This window comes from Rhinolophus sinicus, chromosome 1 (assembly GCF_057876585.1).
Source record: "Rhinolophus sinicus isolate RSI-liver-muscle chromosome 1, RSI-T2T, whole genome shotgun sequence".
Taxonomy (NCBI): Eukaryota; Metazoa; Chordata; class Mammalia; order Chiroptera; family Rhinolophidae; genus Rhinolophus; species Rhinolophus sinicus.
Window position 1 is genome coordinate 144,710,556 of NC_142501.1, and position 21,623 is coordinate 144,732,178.

Here is a 21,623-nt window from a genome sequence, read left to right on the forward strand (position 1 = left end):
GACCCTGCTCGCTGCGCCATTTGTCATGCGGGGGACCCTGCTCGCTGCGCCATTTGTAATGCAGGGCGGCCTGCGGGGTCTCTGCTCCCGCTCCCCATACAAGAACGCAGGATATGGTGAGGCCAAAAAGGAACCCCCATGGAGCCATAGGTAGGGGAGTCATACCACTATATTCTCTCTGGCGGCACTATACTCTCACTGGAGGCTGGATTCACACTGTCCGCAAACCGCCATCCACGTTTGCCAGCCCAGCCGCCATCCTCTTGCTAACCCCCATTCTTCTTCTCTCCTTCTCTCTTCTCTTCTTCGTAGCCACAGCAGTTATATTGTGGCCAATGGCTCACTGGTTACAGCTGACAGCCAACTAGCCACAGCTGATGGCCATGCAATCACAGTTGGCCATTTACTACCTGAGCCAGCACCTGTCTATGTGAGGCCGAGAGCCTGGAAACTACTCTCTGGGGCTCCGCCCCCACAATTACCTTTAACACAATAGTTTCACTGTATTTTAGCAAATGTTGAATTTATGTATGACTATGAAGTAAATACAATATTTGAATAACTTCCGTGTTTAGCTGGTACATTGTGGAAGGTACAGGGCTCTAGAATCTTCATACAGTCCATTTTTATAAATTGCCAATGTCGTGCGGGAGACCCTGCTCGCTGCGCCATTTGTCGTGCAGGGTGCCAGGCGGGGTCTCTGGTCCCGCTCCCCACATAAGAACGCAGGACATGGTGAGGCCAAAAAGGAACACCCATGGAGCCATAGGTAGGGGAGTCATACCACTGTATTCTCTCTGGCGGCACTATAGTCTCACTGGAGGCTGGATCCACACTGTCCGCAAACCACCATCCACGCTTGCCAGTCCAGCCGCCATCTTCTTGCTAGCCCCATTCTTCTTCTCTGTTAGCCTAGCCACAGCAGTTATATTAGTGGCCAATGGCTCACTGGTTACAGCTGACAGCCAACTAGCCACAGCTGATGGCCATGAAATCACAGTTGATGGCCATTTACTACCTGAGCCAGCACCTGTCTATGTGAGGCCGAGAGCCTGGAAACTACTTTCTGGGGCTCTGTCCCCACAGCCAACAAGCTTCAAAAAGTTTGTTCATGCCAGAATATTTGTAAAATCACTCTTAGCAAGGAGGCTGTTGTAAATAGCACCTCATTTAGAGAGCGCAACAAGCTCTCAGAAACGAAGTCTGACCCAGCATCAATTCTCAATGTAGACCATCAAAAGCCCCATGTCTGAACAGTCGGTGGATACAGTGGGGGAGGGGAGGTTGACACCGGAATCTTGTTTAGATAAACAGTGGGGGGAAAAAAATCAGAGAGCCATAAATAAGAATGACAGCTTTCAAACGGATCCATCTCTCCATCTAACCAGGCACTAGGAAGCAAACTGGTCTGAGGAGACATAACTCTGCACCTTTCGTTAGAGATGGCTGTACAAATTAACACAAGCTGTGGGCTGCCAATAAAACATTATAAGCCAGGCCTGCAAGATGACAGGATCACTGTGGGAACCCGGTCAGGCCTACCTACCACACTACTGATGGTTTTTCATGCCATTAAATAGCAATTAAGTTAATAATTGCAGTGGTTTATCTCATTGCTCGCTCGCTGCTGCTTTTAGCCCTGAACTCAAATGTGCTGTTCCTCAGCTTCTGCCAGTGAGCAAGAGGGAGAGCTTTATCAGAAAGTGTAAAGATCACTTTGTGATTATTATTCTGTCTTAGAGCAAGGCTACCGTAACCTAAGTGCCTCTGTGCAGCTCCTGCTGGGATGTTATCTCCTGAAGGCTCTGGAAATGAGTACCACGGCATTTAGATTTCCAGCCATGCCTGCACCACTCCACCCACACACACTTTTAAGAAAAATTTAATACTGGGCTGTCTTAAATCACACAAAATGGCAATTGATAAGATAGGGAGTACACTGTTTTTGTCTCAGCATAGCCTGGCTGCCTGGTCACTCTTTATGCCAGACCCACCTGGTTCTGGCTGACCACAAAGCTTCTTAACTTTCTTGCCATCCGAAGTCATTTGCACAAATTGTCATCTGGTGCACTAAATGCTCAAGAGAGGCATACTGTTCCCTTCAACACTTTATAGAGCAGGCCCCAGGAAAACTGTGGTCTCAGAACCTCAGCAGATTGCAAAGGTCAGTGGTAGCCTGCGACTAACTTTTAATTAAATGCCTGCTGGGAGACTCTCTTGTCATTTAAGAAAAATCATTAAAGCTTCTACTTAGAGCGATTCAGTCTCTAGTCAGTAGATCCAAGATCCAGCCAGCATTTTAAAGAGAGCAGTTATGTCACTAAGCATTCACATCACAATTTGCCTCTGCAGTGAATGTAAACTGGATTCTCAGATCAGACATTTTCAGTGTTCAAATATTTCTGATTGGAAGATACATAAAGGAAACCAGAACAGAAAGAGAATGTCAACTCCCCAAAAGGTGTTATGCCAACCACCCATCTTTAAGTCATCTTATCCTGCCCAGGCACACAAACACTGGAGACCCTGATTACTGGAGTTCTAGCTGGCCAATTCAAAGGAAAGAGACTGTCTCTAGATTTTGCTTAAAAACCCCAAATTTTAATTTGCAGCCTTCTCCCCAGCATCCTACCCCAACTGTTGGTTATTTGCCTGAAAAGCCCTATCTCTATAAAGTTTGAAGACACTCAAAGACATGATTACAAGTGCTGTTCACTGATTGCTTTTTTCTTTCACCATCTCAAAAAGTTTCCAAACAACATAAAGTCAACTATGACTGAAAAGCCCCAAATGAATTTCCAAAGATCAGGCTAGACCAGGCAGACAAAAATGGGGACGGAGCAGAGCATTTTGTTATAGGTGCTACTAACATATTCATCGAATACATTTTATTTTTGATTGTCTTGATACCAACTGGAGTCAGGAATGGCAGATTTCTCCACAAAGCTTGTGGAGAGAGGTTTCTAATGAGCCCTGAAGTATTTGTTATGAGTTTAAGCTTCTTGAATCAGCTTCTGGGATTCAAACCTGAATCAACTACGTCCCAACTGTATAATTTTAAACAAATAAATTAACCTGCCTAAACTTCAGTTTCCTCATCTGTGAATTGGTGATAATATTAGTCCCTAGCTCACAGGGTCGTTATGAGACATACATTACATAATAGATATATAAGTGTTTAGTACTCTGCCAAACACAGATTAAGTTCTTAATAATTATCAATTATTATTGTTTCTTATTATTTATATTAAATCAATGGAATTAATATGGAAGTGCCATTGGTACATCTGGTGAGGACCATTTTATAGCTACTTGCCCAGAAATAAGACTTAGAGTCTCCTTCCTTCAGCTTTAATGGCCTTGCCAGGCACCTGGAGGGGCACCTGTCAGATCTGGAGGGGCACTCAGCCCTCACCAAGATCAACTGGCAACTTACCACAGTGCCAAAACCTGTGTTCGCAGAAGACACTAAGTGAGCTGGCTGCCATATTGAGTCTTGATATGACTTCTTCAAGACCCCCCTCAGAGACGACACTCTTGCCCCCGCCTCACCCCCTCCCCTGCCCCATCTTCTATTAGGGAAAAAAAGGCCCAAAGGCCTTCGGTCATTCATAGCTGTGGCTCTTGCAGGTCCTTCTTCCTTTGGAGCCTAGGGGTTGCTGAAACTCCCGTAAACTCAGCCTCTTGATCCATCATTAGTGGCTATGCTAATGATCTGGCAGGAAAAGATACCTGCCCTTGGTTCCCCTAGGGCAAATTCACAGTAATTTATGAACTGGCAGAGCACCCCTTCCTCATGACTTAATATGCTTAACAGCTAATTATATCTGTGTAGGGATTACGCTTTACATTGTCCAGCTTTACGGAAACAAAACCCGGGCTTCCTCAGAATCCCTTAAACAGCTCCTTATCTCTGAGAGGGAGATCTTTATCAGGGCCATGTGTTAGAGGGCCTGTGCAGTTTCTAAATGTCCCCAGGAAAGTCTGGGGCCTAATCAGTCCACAGGCCCAAGGAGGGGCCTGAACAAGTTCCAACCTGATGCGGCCAGGAGGCCAAAGTCAAGAGGGGAGGTTTCTCCCTGTCTTCCATCCTCCATAAACCTGTCAAAGGCTGAGTCTGGATCGAGATAACCCACATCAGCTCCTCTCCCCAGGTAACCAGGGCTCCTGTGTTGACCTTCATGCAACATGGAGCTTGAGTGTGCAAATCCCAAAGGATTAGGGGTACCTTATCCAAAGTCAAAGAGAAATCTTTGCCCTTTCAGGGGTGCTGAAGAAGGACTATTTTGGTGGCAACACTTGGCTTTTTAACTCATAAGCTAACCACACCCTCCAGCTCCTAAGGAAACAAGTCAACACCAGCAGCTTCCATTTGCCAAGATGGCAAGTTAGGCCCCAGCAGGAGAAGCAACTTGCTTTACACGCAGTTTTCTCAAGGATTGGGAGATTCCCAGCCTTGGCAAACACTGAAAACACTCCTTCCCTTGGGTTATAACAATTCAGTTAAAGACCTCATCTTAAGGAACTCTTGGGGGAGGGGGACGGTGGAGTGCAAAGAGCAGGAAATGTCTCCCCATGTGAGGAGCCCAAGAGCCAGAGAGGCCCTGCTGGAGCTTTCCAGCCTGTGACTCACGGAGCCACTTCCCTGCTTAATCCAGCCTGGACTCCAGCTCCTCGGTCACTGTGTCTCAGCATCTCTTCCTGTCTCCATTCTGCCCAGACCTCTGAACAAAACAGAAGTCTGGAGTCCATGGCAAAGACTGAAGTGTTGTGTATATATTTGAGCATCATCTGTGGAAGCAGCTATTTTGAAAACAAAAAAAAATAACTTCCCTGCCCTCAGAAGAACTTGGTGAGCTCTTATAAATGCCTACTTTTACCATTTGAGTCTGAAACCTGGGTTATCACCTCTTGAAAAAAAGAAAGCAGGCAGTACATTCCTTTACATTCATAATGATAATAGGTAAGGCATTTGTTGAGTGTTTATTATGTCCCAGGGACTCTATTACTGTGTTTCCCCGAAAATAAGACCTAACTGGACCATCAGCTCTAATGTGGCTTTTGGAGCAAAAATTAATATAACACCCAATCTTATTTTACTATAATATAAGATCGGGTCTTATATAATTAATATAATATAATATAATATAATATAATATAATATAATATAATATAACCAGGTCTTTTATTAATTTTTGTTCCAAAAGACGCATTAGAGCTGATTGTCCGGCTAGGTCTTAGTTTCAGGGAAACAGGGTCAGCACATCTATCCATTACTTTACTTAATCCTCACAACCTTATGAGGTATGTATTGTTATTATCTCCACTTCATGAATGAGGAAACTGAGGCTCAGAGAGGTCAGGTAACTTGCACATGATTACACAGTTAATAAATTACAGAGTCAGGATCCAAACATAGGTCTGTCTTACTCAAGAGCCCAGCTTCGTGATCTCTAATATGCTGGGCTGAAATGGAACTTGGAGACCACCTGGTCCAAGTGGTGTTCTGATTCCTTAACTCCTTACAACTCCTTAACTCCTCTCCAGGAACTTGCAGAACAGCCTCTACTACCCCACGGAAGGGTGAATCCATGAGTCACGAAGGAAAGAACATGTGATTAGGAATCCAATGATCTAGGGTCTCCTACTCTCGTGGTTTCTACCCATTGATCTAATTTGCCATTTGGGAAGACAAAAGAAAGTCAGAGTACTTTCCATGGAAGCCTCTTCATATATTAAAAGAGAGCCCTTGCATACCCTGTAAATCTTCTCCAGTTGAACGATTTCCAGTTTCCCAACCATTCTTTTTGTAAGACCGTCTTGGTCACCCTCCTGTGGGTATGTTGCAGCTTGTCAAGTTACCTCTTAAATGTGGTTGCAAGAATGGAGTGTCAGAATCCAAGTGGGTCTGACCAGTTTGGAGACAGTGGGAAAGCTCCCTCCCTTGATCTCCGTGTATTCATCTAGTTACACAACTTAAAATTTCCCTCACCTCTTTGGAAACCCCAACATACCCTGAAAACACAGTCAACAAAAGCCCCTGAGTTTTTTTGTGCTCTCACTGGTGGCTAGAAGAGCAGGTGAAAATACCAAAAGTCAATTTGCTGAGAGCCAGTTGGAGAAAATTCTATTTACCAACTGACTATTTTATCATCGCCTTCCATAGATATTGAGTGCCTACTATTGTCAGGCACAGTTCTAGGCACTGGAGATAAAACAGTGAACAAAATAGACAAAAATTCCTGTTCTGTTGGAGCTAACATTCTTAGCATAATGGAATTGCTCTGGCCACCTTTGAGTTCTTCTGATTCCTTTGACTGTCATTTCAATAGCGCCTCAAGTAGCATATAAACCTTAATTTTGTATTTCTAGCAATCGATAAGAAAAATTCAGCTTTTCATATTGATTTGATTATTTTGGATCCCTTTGCAGAATTTCCATTTTAATGGCAAATTTGTAACGTAATCTTATGCTGAAATTGATTAATTTGAATGAATCACTGAAAATGATTAAATACATTCATGAGAAATGTAAGCCTGTGTCCATCAACTTTGGAAAAATTGAACATTCCACAAAATTCTGCTTCGAAGACAGAGTTAGAAGCAACACATTACAACTTCAGTACAAATTGTTGTAAACCATCCAGAAAACTTCAGTACAAATTGTTGTAAACTTTATAAATAATTCTTAAAGATTTGGGTTTATTGATAAATTTAATTTGATGAGTTAATCATTGGGCAAACTGATCATTTGACAAACCGATTTTTAGCAAATTGGTCATTGTCTAATTGACTTTGGCAAAGTGATATTTGTTAACCAATTTAAAGCCATTGTTAAAGCCATGATGCTCCATCCCAAAATTGGTGCAGAAAAATCAAATTAATTTGAGTCAGCCTTTGAATCCTGGCCAGTAACCTTCTCTCTCCCTCTCTCTCTCTCTCTCTCTCTCTCTCTCTCTCTCTCTCTCTCTCTCTCTCTCTCTTTTTATTAAAGTACAGTTGACATACAATACTATATGAGTTTCAGGTGTACAACATAGTTATTCAACATTTATATACCTTACAAAGTGATCACCATGCTAAATCTAGTAACCGTCTGTCACTACAAACTTATTATGATACTATTGACTATATTCCCTGTGTTGTACATTATATCCCTGTTACTTGTTTATTTTATAACTGGAAGTTTGTACCTCTTATTCCCTTTTACCTTTTTTTATCCATCTCCCCACCCCCATCCCCTCTGGCAATCATCAGTTTGTTCTCTGTATCTAGGAGTCTGTTTCTGTTTTGTTTTGTTTGTTCACTGGTTTTTTGTTTTGTTTTTGTTTGGGGTTCCACATATAAATGAATCATATGGTATTTGTCCTGAGTCTGACTTATTTCACTCAGCATAACACCCTCGAGTTCCATTCATAGTGTTGCAAATAGCAAGATTTCATTTTTTATGACTAATATTCCATTAAATAGATAGATAGATGATGATGATGATGATGAAGATATAGATAGGTAGGTAGATAGATAGATAGATAGATAGATAGATAGATAGATAGATAGATAATAGACAGAAATGGATAAAGAAGATGGGATATCCCATTTATTGATGGACACATGTTGCTTCCAAAGACTGGCTATTGTAAATATGCTGCAATGAACATCAGGGTACAGATATAAAATTAGTGTTTTCTTCAAATAGATACCCAGAAGTGGAATTACTGGGTCATAGATAGTTCTATTTTTAGTTCTTTGAGGAGCCTCCATACTGTTTACCATAGTGGCTGCACCAGTTTGCAATCCCACCCGCAGTGTACAAGTGAGCTCTTTCTGAATCCTGACTCTATCAACTACAGTCTTCCTACTGTGTTTCCCCGAAAATAAGACCGGGTCTTATATTAAGATTTGCTCCAAAAGATGCATTAGGGCTTATGTTCAGGGCTTGTCATCCTGAAAAATTATGCTAGGGCTTATTTTCCAGTTAGGTCTTATTTTGGGGGCAACACGGTAGGTGCATGTCTTCCAGCACTTTGTTCCTCGTGCTATGCACATCCTTATATAAGTGTCATGCAGGGCCTCTGTTCCCGCTCCCTGCACAAGAACGCAGGACATGGTGAGGCCAAAAAGGAACACCCACAGAGCCATAGATAGGGGTTCATACCTCTACAGTCTCGCTGGCAGCTGGGTTGGAGACACAGGAAGCAGGAGCTGCATGATCCGCAATCTGCCGTCCACTTCTCTGCCCACCAACCAACTTGCCAGCGTAGCCACAGCAGTTATATTAGTGGCTAATGGCTAACCGGTTACAGCTGATGGCCATCTACTCCCCAATCCATCACCTTTCCATGGGAGACCGAGAGCCTGGAAACTGCTCTCTGGGACTTTGTCCACACAATAAGTCTTTAAATTTAATGGACCAGGGAGAGCAGTAAGTTCCATACTGAACTACGCACTCCTCATTTATTATCTCCGATTTAATGAGATAATATATGAGACGTGCATAGCTCAATGCCTGGCATATGGTAGATGATCAACGGTGGTTTTCTGCCCTTCAAGCTGGTCAGGTCTGAGTGACTACAGAGCTACTTGAAATGTCTATCACCATGAAGTAGATAAACCTAATGAAAGTTAAATCCACAATGTATATTTATCTAAAAACCCTAATGTGTCATGATTAAAGTTGCTCTAATATATGTCATCCAAAATTAATACTCATTGGTACTTATTTTAAGTGAAAATTATTAATTAATTCTGGAAGATCTGACCCAGGAATGGTTTCTGGCATGACATTCTCTCATCTTGCCCCTCAGTCAAAGAAGCAATCAGCTCCCCTCAAGTACAAAAGACTATAAGAATAAAAGCTGGGCAGAACACTGAAATTCACTGATGAATAAGGTGATAAGAAAAAAATGAAGATGTTTCTCTCACTTTATGACAGGTCCTCAAGGCAATTTGCCAACTATATTAGACAGGGGAAGGGGGGAAAGGCACAGCAGTATATCATGATTTATCCACGATGTTTAACTAAAAGAAAATTCATTTCTGTTGACTTCAAGTACAGGCTGCTTAAAAGATTCTCAAGGTGGTTTATTCAGGAGCGTACTTTGATTTGTGAAACAGTTGTATTTATGCAATGTTGCATGTTACCTGTTGTTTTAAGATGACCAAGGAGAAGTCGTTATATAAACCAATCCCTACTGCAAAATTCCTAGTAAAACTAATGACAATGATGGAATTTATTCTTTCTGTACTTTGGATTTGCATCCGCTGGAAAAGTTTAAAATGTAGAACAGTATTAGGTTGGTGCAAAAGTAATTGCTGTTTAAAATGTTAAAAATAATTGCTAAAACCCAATTACTTTTGCATCAACCTAATATAATGGACAACACAATGTTACTTATGTTAAAACCAAAGGTTCCTTCTGTGTTGCCACGCAATGCCTGCCAATATAGAATTCTTCGGAGCACTATCAGAATCTCATCTCGTTTTACAAGGGAAATGCAAATTTTGCAACATGAGGCAAACCAGACAAAAAGAAGTCTAATTTCCTCCACCTTCTGTAAGATGGCTTCTTATCTGGTTGTTCCCATGAGCATCCTGACTCTAAATTTAGGTTGAGTGCCCCCATGGTGGAATCTATGTATGACAATACCTAGCAGGGTTCTTGAACTCAGATCTGTATTCAAGAAAAACCGAATAAAGAATGAGCCAATGATGAGAACTATGCTCAATTTGTTAAGGTGAGACCATACAGATACTTAGACAATTGTGTAATAAGATTGGAGTTCCTTCTCTCTGTGGTTCTGTTGCTAACCCTTAACCCATGCAGCTAAGGAAATAGTCTTGACCATTGCCTGCTAAGGTGCCTGGTACACAGTAAATGCCTAACAAATACTCACGAAAACCATCAGTGAGGATCCTTCTGTGTACCTTACTCTGGCTGGTCACCTGATCTACAGTGCGAAGACTACATCTTGCGTTAGGGTTCCTATTAATTAACTGACTTATATTAGTAATCTTAATATTAGTAAACTTAATATTAATAAACTTTTAAAAAGAGTATCTGGCACATTGTAAGTGTTTTATAAGCACAGTTAAATATAAACACACAAAGAAATAAAGTATAACTCGCTTAAAGTTTAGTATGAAGGGCTGAATCTTTGGTACTTCTATGGAAGGCCTTGCTTTTCTGCAATATATGCTGCAGGATATTGTCTGCCAATTTTCTTGTTAACCTGGGGAATGAATGTGAGATGGTTTTGGTCATCATATATCTAGCTTGAATTCCCTACTTTGCATCTGGGTTTTCATTTGCATTTATGCTCTCTCTGTGGCAATGAATGGAATGTTTTCAATCCCCTTTGTCAGGATAAGTCATTTCAGCTTAAAGCAATCACCCACGCAGCATAGTACTGGGCTCTCATTAAACCTCTCCTGGTAACGGTAGCTCAGAGGTCTCCTGATGAGTCATTCCATGCCCCATATCCTGTGAGCCACACATGGGCTCAGAGTCAGGCAGTGAGAGTACCTTTAACCAAAGAACTCAACCCAACTTTCCTGAATTTATTACCCCAAAATGCTCCTTCCTGAGGAAGGGAGAGGACAAACAGAACAAAGCATGGATCAAAACTAGAGCAAAGTCCCGTTTTCTTATTCCCTGACATTTTTCTATTGTAATGTATCTAAAAGTTTAGAGCATCAAATAAGCTGAGGGTACACTATCACCAGTATTGATAAGTACACCAATCGTAGGTTCTGAAGTACTTGGAATAAACAACAGATGAAGCTAAAATTAAAAGCAACAACAACAAAAAACTAAACCATATATTTTTGTTCTTTTATTTCTAAACAAAAAAAATTAGTGACATTACTGAATTTGATGTTGTTTTATAGATGTCAAGAAGTTATATAAAGGTCATGTGTTGTAAAGAAAGTAAAATCTAAGGTACAATTAGAGGTCTTCTCACTAACATTTACTTGGTATCAATCAATTTACTGTGATACTCATCTTATCAGTAGTCTTCCTCAGAATACTTTTTCCTTAACTCAGAGCCCTTATCTTTGAGTCAGACCTCTGCCGGGGCTGGTCTGTCCTGAGCTACAGAACTGCAGGTCAACTTCGCTGTTAAATTTCTCTGTAGGTTGCTCCTCCAAGATTTCTCTATTTCTCTCCCTTCAAAACCAGAGTAAATGACTTTATTTTAACTTTCTCATGTCTTTATCACCTAAGTGTATCTGGTAACTTTTCCCAAAAAAATTGGAATTAAAATTGCTTTCATAAAGACTGCCCAGATTTTCACTTAGGTCTAAGCCCTTACATGGAACAGACTCATTTAGAAATTGCAATTTTATAAAAATGATCAGTAACCCCTTTGAGCTCCGCTCACTACATTCCTGGGAAAGCATGGACATGGCATGACTACTGCCACTAAGGGGAAAGGGCATGCAAATGTGGAACGATGTGTATGAAAAGCAAAGGCTTTCGTTTTGTGGGTTTGCCTACATTTTATCACCTTGGTGATAAATAGCTGGGTGAGAGGCAGAAAGCCATGCCAGGGGAGACAGGAAAACTGGGTTAACTACAAAGTTGTGGGTTTGAGATTTTTACTTTTCTTCTTTCCTTTCATTGAAGAGGACAAAGGAATGTGCGTTAATAGGAAAACCTAGTCCAGGGGTAATGAACTTAAACCTCCGACAACTCTCATCTTTCCTGTTGATGTGGTCGAGGAGAAAGGCTGGGGGTGAGGGTGGGAGCGGGCGTGCATGATGGGCAGAGGAATAGAAGTATAGTGGAAAGAGAGAAACAGAAGGTGAAGGGATAGAGGAGTTTGAGATGAAGGAAAAAAACAAACCAAGTAAAAGGAAAGACGGAGGGAGGGCAGGAGGCAAGGGGAGACAGTGTGGCCTCATCTAAAACACAACAAATGCCTCCAATTAAAGCTTTGAAAATAAGACCATGCAGGAAACCCTTTAAAAAGCCACAAAGTTCTCTTCAATACAGGGGCAAATGAGGAGAGAAAAGGGGCTAAGAACAAGGGGTGTGGAAGACAGAAGAGAGAGGAAGGAGAGGGCCCCCAAACCTCACCTCCTAATCATTCTGCCTGAGGAAGTATTTCTTTATAAAGTGCGAAGTTTCAACTGAATCCAAATTCCTGGCATTGGAAACAGTGCCAGGGGCCACTTATGAGAAACATAATCTTTTTCCTAAAATGAAGAAATTTATGAGAAAATGTTCTCTGAGGTCTTCTCCATCTTGAATAACCCAGACTCTTCTTCCATTCATTTATTAGACAAGAGTATCTAGGAAAGCAGAGGCCAGACCTGACCTAAGTTTAACAACACCTGTCAGAAAACCCTAATCCACTAATCTAGCCAATGGCCCAATCTGTAAATGCTGTCACCAGGCACCACACACACCCAGAGCCACCCTCTTCTCCTCATAAAGTTGTACAGAACATCTCAGTGAGATGATAGAGCTTAAAAAATGATACAATGTATATTTTCCCAAACATGGGATACAGAGGTATATTTAATAAATGGTGAGGCCACGATGACAGCTGTTTGAAGAAAACAAAGTAGACCCCCACCTCACTCCATATATGAAAATAAATCCCAAATGGATTTAAATGTAATAAAATAGAAAAGAATAAAATTTAGAATTTTGGATTATTTTAGAACTGGGAAGATCTTCCTTGGTAAGATTTAAAAACCTAGAAACCATTAAAAAGGGATAGGCTATTTGATTATATAAACATTTCAAAATCTTATATTAAAAAATACCACTAAGAGTAGGGCTACTCATTTGTGCCAATGATGTGTTAGATAACTCTACTCACTGAATTCAGGCAAAAGTAATGATTGAAAATGGCATCACTGGATCTGATGTTCTGACACTACAAGTATAGAGTGAAACATAGGAAATGATCAGTATGTGCCATACTTCCCTACACACCTGTCTCAGCATCTCTCATCCTCTGATTTTTTATTTTTAATTAAATTTATTGGGGTGACAATTGTTAGTAAAGTTACATAGATTTCAGGTGTACAATTCTGTATTACATCATGTATATATCATGTTGTGTGTTCACCACCCAGAGTCAGTTCTCCTTCCATCACCATATATTCAGTCCCCCTTACCCTCATCTCCCACCCCCCCACCCCCCTTAAAAATCATCCTCTGATTTTTATGGTTGGCTAGTCTAACAGGCGTGGGGTTCACTGAAGGACCACAAATACCGTTAGACTACTTATCATGTATGTCTCAGTCCATGAGGCATTACAGAATTGTACACCTGAAACCTATGTAACTTTACGAACCATGTCACCCCAATAAACTTTAATTAAAAAATAAAAGAATCTCAAAAGTGCTTGGAATGTAAGGAGAGAGAGAGAGAGAGAGAGAGAGAGAGAGAGAGAGAGAGAGAGAGAGAGAATTATTTGGGTCACAAAGAAGAGGAGGGAGAGAAGCAATTATACCTCAAGCCAGAATTATTTACCCTCAAATAGTTATGATCATATTATACCATTATATTTTTTACCAAGAATACATTTATTGATTTATCAAGTATATAAACATTTTATGAAAATATCCTTTATAAGAAGAATAAGGGAACAAGTAAAAATGAAAAACAACCACATGGAAATTATGTTGGATTCCCCTTTGTCCATTTTAGAAATGATAGGTACAGTAATGCAACTTTGCAAGGGGATTCCTTCAAGTTTTCAATTTTTTTTTAATAAAATGGCATCAATTGCTGAAAGCATTATGACCTTTGTTATGCTACATAATACTGATCCAAAATGTGAGTAGTATGAAGTTCATTATATATAAGATTTTAATATATTACATTTGTTTCTACATAAACAGACTATAAATATATGTGCCATAGCATGTTTTATAGTCATTGTTCCCAGCATCTCACACTATGGTACCAAACGAAAAATACATTTTGTTTTTTTAGAAAGAAAAGAACAAGGGCAGAAACCAGTAAAAATAGCTTTACACGTTAAAAGTCTACATAATACAATACATGTTGTTACAATTTTGGCTATAACATAATTTTGAAATCTGACTAATAATTATTCAGAGTGTGAACAAACCAAATCAGCTTTCACCACGGTGTAGAGGCCAAATTACTAAAATACTGACTAGTTGGGGGTGGAAGGGAAGGAGGAAGGCATGGGTAGGACAGAAGGAACAACAAAGTAAAATCCTTCCTGAAGCTGTGACACCACAGCTTGATACTGAACCCACTGCATTCAGGCTCAGACATATCACATCGGGACAGATACGTGGGTATTCATCCAGAAGCAGCCCAAAGCTGGTTTATACAGTCAGAACTCTTCAACACGACAGGGAACCTCTGTCTGAATGTCCTTTCTTTGTGGTGTCTGAATAAAGGATCAGCCTGGGAGACCAGGAGCCAGAACTGCATCATTTCCTTCCTGGGCCTTGGCCAGGAGACACGTAAGAGTCCGGAAGGAACTCTCATTAGGAGTCGGAAACAGCACAAGGAACTCTCCTTTAGCCCAACTGGGAAGAGCACGCAACCTTCTAAAGCCAGTAACCTCGTCTGAAGCCTTTCTGTTTCCTCGCAGACTCCATGCCCACCTCCACCAGAGCCAACAGGACGCATCCACAGGCTCCAGCGCGCTCGCAAAGCAAGCCAACATCTTCCTTTCTATCCACCCCAACCTCACACGTAACAGTTGGCTCCGGACCCACATCCTAAACAAAGCTTCTTAGATGGACTCAGCCCTAAAGGTCTTTCCCATCTTCAACACCTAAAGCACTTCCATTGCCTGGTTTATCTTCTAGTTTAACCTACCAATTCCCAGGTATTGCTACTTCTTGGAGGAGGAAGCCATTTCTTGAACTTCTTTTGTTAAAACCTGTGGCAAGACCCATAGTAGGGGGTATCACATGTTTTTTTTTTACATGAATGAAAAAGAGAAGAAGGTCAACACTGGGAGAAGACACAGACACATTCTTGGGTCACAAGCCTCTCGTCAGGAAATGCCTAGGGGACTAGCTCCCTGCAGCCTGAGGTTCTTTTTTTTTTTTTGAAATGAAAATCAAATGTGGCTACTTCCTGGTGGTGGAAAGAACAACACTTGAAAATCTGAGCAGCACCTCTCGTGTGATTTCCAGGAATGGGGGATATGGGTGCCTCCTTTTAAACCGGAGAAGGGCTCAGTGTGGTCCCAGAGTCAGGCTGGAGAATCTGGGCGGCACTGCCAGCTTGTGGTCCAGTCTCCACCAGCTTTAAAAGTTCTGCCTCCTCACTGGAGTACACAGTGGTGTCCGTGTCGTCGGAGTGATACCCGGACTGGTAGCCACTGGTCTGGTTTGAGCCTTCAGATGCCACAGACTCCTTGCTTTTGCTGGGCATTAGTCCACTGTGGAAGAAATGGCAATCAAGTGAGTTGGTGGAGAGAAGGCAGTTCTTTTGCTTCTTACCCTAACCCCATTCCCCACCTCATGCTGGCTATAATTTCCCTGGAGACAACAGCCCCTATCTCTCCCACTTGTCAATCAACATATCAGGTTTACTCAGACCATGTCTATTTTCAGGTACGAGCATGAATTAGTCATTGCAGATAAGTCCTCTTATTCAGGTCCAGGTCTTTCAAGCCTGAGATGACATGAAAGGCAGTTCTCCTGAGTTATGCACAGGCTCCCACCAGTGGAACATTTTTATGGCCTTGCAGATTGACAAGTTTGTATACAGTGATAGAAGCCAAAGGGACTCTTTCACGATCTGAAAGGAAATTGGGATGTTCTGAAAGTCCACTTGTGCTTTCCTTTCCCCACACTGTCAATTAGGGGATTATAAGTCATGTTATGGTGTTAATAAAGTTCTTGAGCAACATTAAACTTTAATAGGTTGAAGCGTGTGCGCAATCGAGCCAAACATGTCAAAAACTGCTTTTTACTCATCAAAACCACATTCTTTGGAAGGACTGAGGACCTGGATCACTCAGCAGCAAGCAGAGAATGTTTTCAATGGTGTGGATTCCTGACAGATGGTAATCATGTCAAAGCTTAGATGTGTAGGCTGTGTTGATCCAAAACTTGGACTTACATTTTCAAAAGCCATTCTGAGATGTGGGTTTTCCCCCGTAATAAGTGTTTTACCAAATTATTCACGTTAAATACTGCAAAAAAAGATTTTATGTACTCTTTTCCCATATATGGTTTAAAAGTTATTTCAAATAACTAGAAATGCATTACTTCTTTGAATCCAATCCCAATAAAACAAGTTTAGTGTCACAAGCTATGGCGTGGCACAGAGTTATTGGTGAATAAGTATGTTTTGAATCAATAAATGAAACCTATGACTGGCTCTCACAATTTCTTACCTTGGGTCTAAGGCAAACAATAAAATCGCAGAATGGCACAATTTAATTTTTTTTTCAACATGAGCATCACACAATAACCTAGGGGTGCTCCCATTTTGTAGAACAGATTATAAGTAGATCAAAATCTCTATTCTTACCAAGAGTGAACCCACTAGCAAATAAATAACTACTCTGTATCCTATTATTCTTATAAGTACAGATTTTCATTCCTTTTTTAGGTTAAAAGCAGATATATCTATTCAGAACAATTATGGAACCACCTAGGAGAAATTATATCCAAAACCAAATTTAGTTTTTTACCCACAATTGAGTACTTAACTCAGCCAATAAAATTTAAGTGTCTTAAACAAATAGATATTGGCTTATTTATATATCATACTTCTGAAGGACAGATGCGCCATTTATCTACAATTTTGAAAATTCGTCCGAGTCCACAAATATTTTAATCACCTCAGTAATTTTAGGGATCACACCCAATGACCTCTTTGTTATTTAGCCAATACCATATAAACCACTGACCACAGTAAATATACTCAGAAATTCCCTAGTATTCATCATTCTCATAAAAACTGACCAAATCCTTTAATTTCAGATTCCTTTTTAGACTTGCCACTTAATTTGTTTGATTTGTTTTAGTTCTTTAGTGAGGTTGATGCAAACTTGTCAAATCAACAAAGACACAAAAAGGGAAAACTCTGTACCTACATTGAATGTCCTAAGTTCCTTCCAAAAATTCCTCTTTAGATTTGTCTTTTCTATTTGGCTAAGCCTTACCTAAAAGACGGAGCTAATTTGGTTCTGTCTTCCAAGGTTTTCAGCTCTTCTGATGCAAGAACCATACCGCTGTCGGTCTGGTTGTCCTTTTTAAGAGACAATGAGATGACACAGTTGATAAGTGTATACACTGACCAACTACTTATTTAAACTGATTTCTTAACCCATCTATCAGACAACACATTTCAATGTTCTGTAGAGGGAGGTAAAGGTGTCATAGCCAGAAACTGCAAGCTGCCACCACTTCCTAGAAGTAGACCCAGGCCAGGAAGAAGAGAGGAATTTATAAAGAAGAAGCTAAGAGGCCCATTTCCATCCCTCTTTTCACAATGATGCTATTCACAGTTGAGCGGAATTGGGCATGAAGCTACATTATCTTGAACCTTGGACCAGGGACTTTACTTACGAAAAAATCAAGGGGCCCCAATAAATTCTATTTCCATAGTGACCCCATGACACAGACCCTCAAGGATAGCCTTATAAAGAGGCTCCGAGACTCTAATGCTTAGGCTAATATTTATATAGCTAATGTTTCATCCTTTGTATTATTTCTAAGACTATTTTTAAAAGATGTACTTACATCTGGGATTACTTTTACTTCTGGTTCTTGCATTGGGATATCTTCAAATGTTTTTACACTCACAGGCCGGCTCTTTCGCTTACTGTTCTGCAGATACTGACTGCAAAAGAACAAATATTTATATTTCAGTGGTGGTATATTTGGCTGCAGATTCCACAAGTGATACCTAAGTTCATTATCTTTCAGCCACAAATTTAATAGCGACCTTCAAAACATCCTTTGGAAAAAGAAAACCAAAACAAAAATCTTTCTCTGCTAGCACACATTGAAGGCTTAATTTCCTGTGAAAGGCCATTTAAAAGTATAATATAACTGAGGGGCCTAGATGATCCCCTGTTCCTTTGAATCATACTTCTGAGGTCTAGGGCTGGCCTAAAGACAACAACAGCAAACTAAGTGATCAACTGCCTTCTGCTTGGCTTCCCGATTGCATGCGATTCCTCCATTGAGTTCTCAACATATTACTGAGTGTCTCACTTCTTTCTGGCCATCTCCAAAGAGCAACCATTCAACGAAAGCTGGGCAGAGGAAACACCTGTAGATCTCACTGAATCTCACTGTAGGATACTGAACCCAGCAGGATCTGAAGACACCCTCCTCTGCCTACATGTAATAGAGATTTAGTGTATATGCAGGGAGAGGGGCTGCGTCACACTCGCCCCTATTCTCAGCCCACAGAGTTGCTGGTCTTAAGAAAGGGCAGTGGTTCAAGAGTCACAAGATACTCTGTTTATTTCAAAGTCTACTGCTGACTACATAAACTTGGGAAAGTCATAACTATTTCTATGCCTCTGTTGCCCCATCTTTAAACTGCACTGGCTTTCCCTCTCTCACTCAGAAAGATGAATGAGGTGGTCAACGGTGGGTGGTAAGTGTTCTTAGAATGATGCTCTATCAACCAAAGCTTGTTTTCCTCCTTTGAATTCCCAAGGGTGCCAGTTTCCTTCAGGAGTCCCAAGAGTAGGACTTTTCAGGCAACACATCACCTGGCCTCAGGATGTGCTCCTTTCCTGTCCCGCGGTTTTGGGTAAGTCTGAGTGATCTGGTTAAAACTGCCCACAGCCGAAGTGGAGAGAAGGCCAGTCCTTTCCACAGGGAGGGACAGCAAATTCACTCTTTGCTCTGATCCTGTGTACTTCCCACCCAGGCAGCCCTCTGCACGTCCCTGTGTTTTCTGTGACCAAGTGGAATGAGGACTCACTTGGGACAAGGGAGAAGAATGGAAACCGAGTCTCCCTCCCTTCCCCCAGGAGGCTGGCTCCTCCCTACAGAGAGGAGAGAATGAGGATCACCAGTGACATCCTCACTCAGGAAGCTCCACAAGAAAGAGGACATAATATACATGGAAGGAGAAAAGCCCACTTCTCCTAAGTCCGGTCCCTAAAAGTGGCGGTTACTAAAAACTATTGGCAGGATAGTCAATCATTCATCCTCTCACTCACTCAGGAATCCCTTCATGAGAATCTTCCACGTGTCAGGCACTGTGCTAAATGCTCTTCAACCATGATCTTGTGGCATCTTCACAAATGGTAACTCTCTAGGGGTGGGTATTATTATCCCAACTTCAGATGAGGCACTGAGGCATAGAAAGGTTAAGGAACTTGTCCAAAATCACATAACTGGAATATTTGATTTATTATTTTAAGGGCAATGAACAATCACTGAAGGATTTTAACCATGAGATTGACCAGGTCACACACGCCTTTCAGAAAGATGACTCTGGGTTGAGTAGGGTAAGACCAGAGGCAACGAGATGAAGGAGGGCGCAATTCCACTTATCTGAGAGATAGAAAGGCCGCCTGACGATAGAAAGGGGATGCTCACAGGGTTTGGACAAGTGGGCGGATGCCAGCGGTATCTGTATATAGAGTCACCTAGAGTTGGTGAGCTGGGGCAATCACGTGGCGGCCTTAGCAAGGACAGCGCCTTGACTTCGGAGATCAACAGCTCCAAGAATTGCATGGCCCTTCACAGTTAAAAAACCATTTTCATGGATATCATTACATCTGCTCCTCACAAAGTTACCAAATAGTTTGTTCTTTTGTTGTTGTTGTTTTTTAAATTTCCCGTTTGGAGATGAGGAAACTAAGGCTTAGTGAGGAAATGGCTAGAACTGAAACTCAAACTTTGGTCTCAGACACTAAAGTCAATGTGGGGGGGAGGGGTATTGCTTTGTTTGTTTGTGTGCTTAACCCTACTCTACATTGACTCGCTGGGGGGAGTATCAGGAAGGAAAAGGAAGAAGAGGGCCGTGGACATGACTGTTCAAGTTTTTATTAAGCACCTACTATGTGCACAACCCAATCCTCTCCCATGTGTGCACTGACTGTGTGGTAGAAGGGGGGAAGGTGAGTACGTGGAGTGTGAGAGAGACCAAGGGTGGGGAAAAGAAAGTGTTACTTAAAGCTGTCTAATATCAGAGCCAAATTCAGGAACATTTCGCCAGCAAGCTGTCCCAGGAGATCTACAAGGAGCCTTTAGTCATTACTAACAATGAACCAAAATGAAGAAAATGTGCTATAACCTTTCTCTGAGAGAAAATTGAAAAGAAATCTTTGATAAGGTGCTTGGAGTGGGAGGTAAAACTCCCAGGGGAAATGATGGAGCAACCGCAGATGGTCCCCAAACTACCTTCAAAGAAAAATGAGTGCAATTAATGTGTGTTTTCTTGCCGGAAGCATACAAACTTGAGGCCAGACCTGATCCACAGGGAAAATGAGAGACAAAGCTCAGTCTAGACACTGGTGGTCCTTCCTCCTCACCCGTCCCCCACACACTTCTCAGCCTCTTGCTAAATGAATGCTGAACACATATTTTTTTAACCAGGCAACAAATCATGAGTCTGGCTCCTACAGTGATGTCTCTGTCCAGCTCTATTTATAATGCAATGGAATTGAAAATTATAAGGGAGAAGCAAGTGAGAAAGACTCTTTGGCTTTTCTACTTGACTGGAGACGTGGAAGAGGGAAAAAGAAGTCTGCTGAGAGGTACCCCAGGCTCATCTCTTTCTCCCCAGGGGAGCAGAACCACAGAGAGCGTCAAAATGAAGTGTGCTGTGTGCAGGTGCCTCCATTCTGCCTTTCTTTTAACCCTGATGATTAAAATTGAGCATGGAGTCTTACTTTTATAAAAGGGGAAAAGGTGGAGGGGGTTGGGAGGCGATGCAGACAAAAGATTCCAATTTCTATTTCATTTTTCAAATTATGGCTGGATAAAAGAGAAACTGGACTGGAAAGACCAATTCAAAAATCACAGACAGAAAATAGAAGCCAGGCCTATGTTCGGAGTATGGTGTCACATTTGTCCACACTTCTGGGGATAAATGTTAGCAGCCCTGTCTTAGATCCAGCATTGCATTTGGCACTTCCATTACACAAGCATGACTTCATCGAATCTCAGCACCACGTGCAAAGCACCCCAGCGAGCCAAGATGCTGCCGACTTGGGTCCTCACTCCACCTGGTCACAGAAAACCCAAGGGATAGAGTTCATGATCAAATGGCTTTCTGAGAAAGGAGAAGGCGGTAGTGTTACGGGAATAATTACCACACCAGAAGGCCAGCTGAACTTGAACTAGGGCTTTTTTAAACATGGGAGTGGACCTGTACAGCCTTTCATTTCATTACTCTTTCTCTCCGAGGGCTCCTCCTTGGTGTGGGGGGAAAAAAACAAAAAACGGCACTGAGATGACAGAGGAACTGGATTCATTCCGGGATGTAATTTTGAGCAGCTCACATAAGAGCTATCATTTTTAAGTGCTCCCTAAGTGCCAGCTACTTAGAAATGCATTATATCAGTAATTCTCAAAACAATAATTTTCCAACAACACCAGTGACCTTGCTTGGGTCTCAGTGAAGACCTGCCCCAGGTCACACAGCTGCTAAGAGGCTGACTTGGGAGAGCACGCCACTTCTA

The 21,623-nt window shown here is 41.5% G+C and overlaps 1 protein-coding gene across 1 annotated transcript in view; it reads right to left on the reverse strand.

Moving 5' to 3' along the window:
- Positions 1-15,028: 15,028 nt before the first annotated feature.
- KDR (kinase insert domain receptor) overlaps positions 15,029-21,623 on the reverse strand; it is a 42,036-nt gene continuing 35,441 nt past the window's right edge. The window contains exons 28-30 of the mRNA XM_019740175.3: positions 17,710-17,809; positions 17,130-17,215; positions 15,029-15,392 (exon numbers count right to left, since the gene is read on the reverse strand). Of these exons, the coding sequence (XP_019595734.2) occupies positions 15,170-15,392; positions 17,130-17,215; positions 17,710-17,809 (409 nt within the window). The 3' untranslated portion in view covers positions 15,029-15,169. The remainder of the gene's footprint in view (positions 15,393-17,129; positions 17,216-17,709; positions 17,810-21,623) is intronic.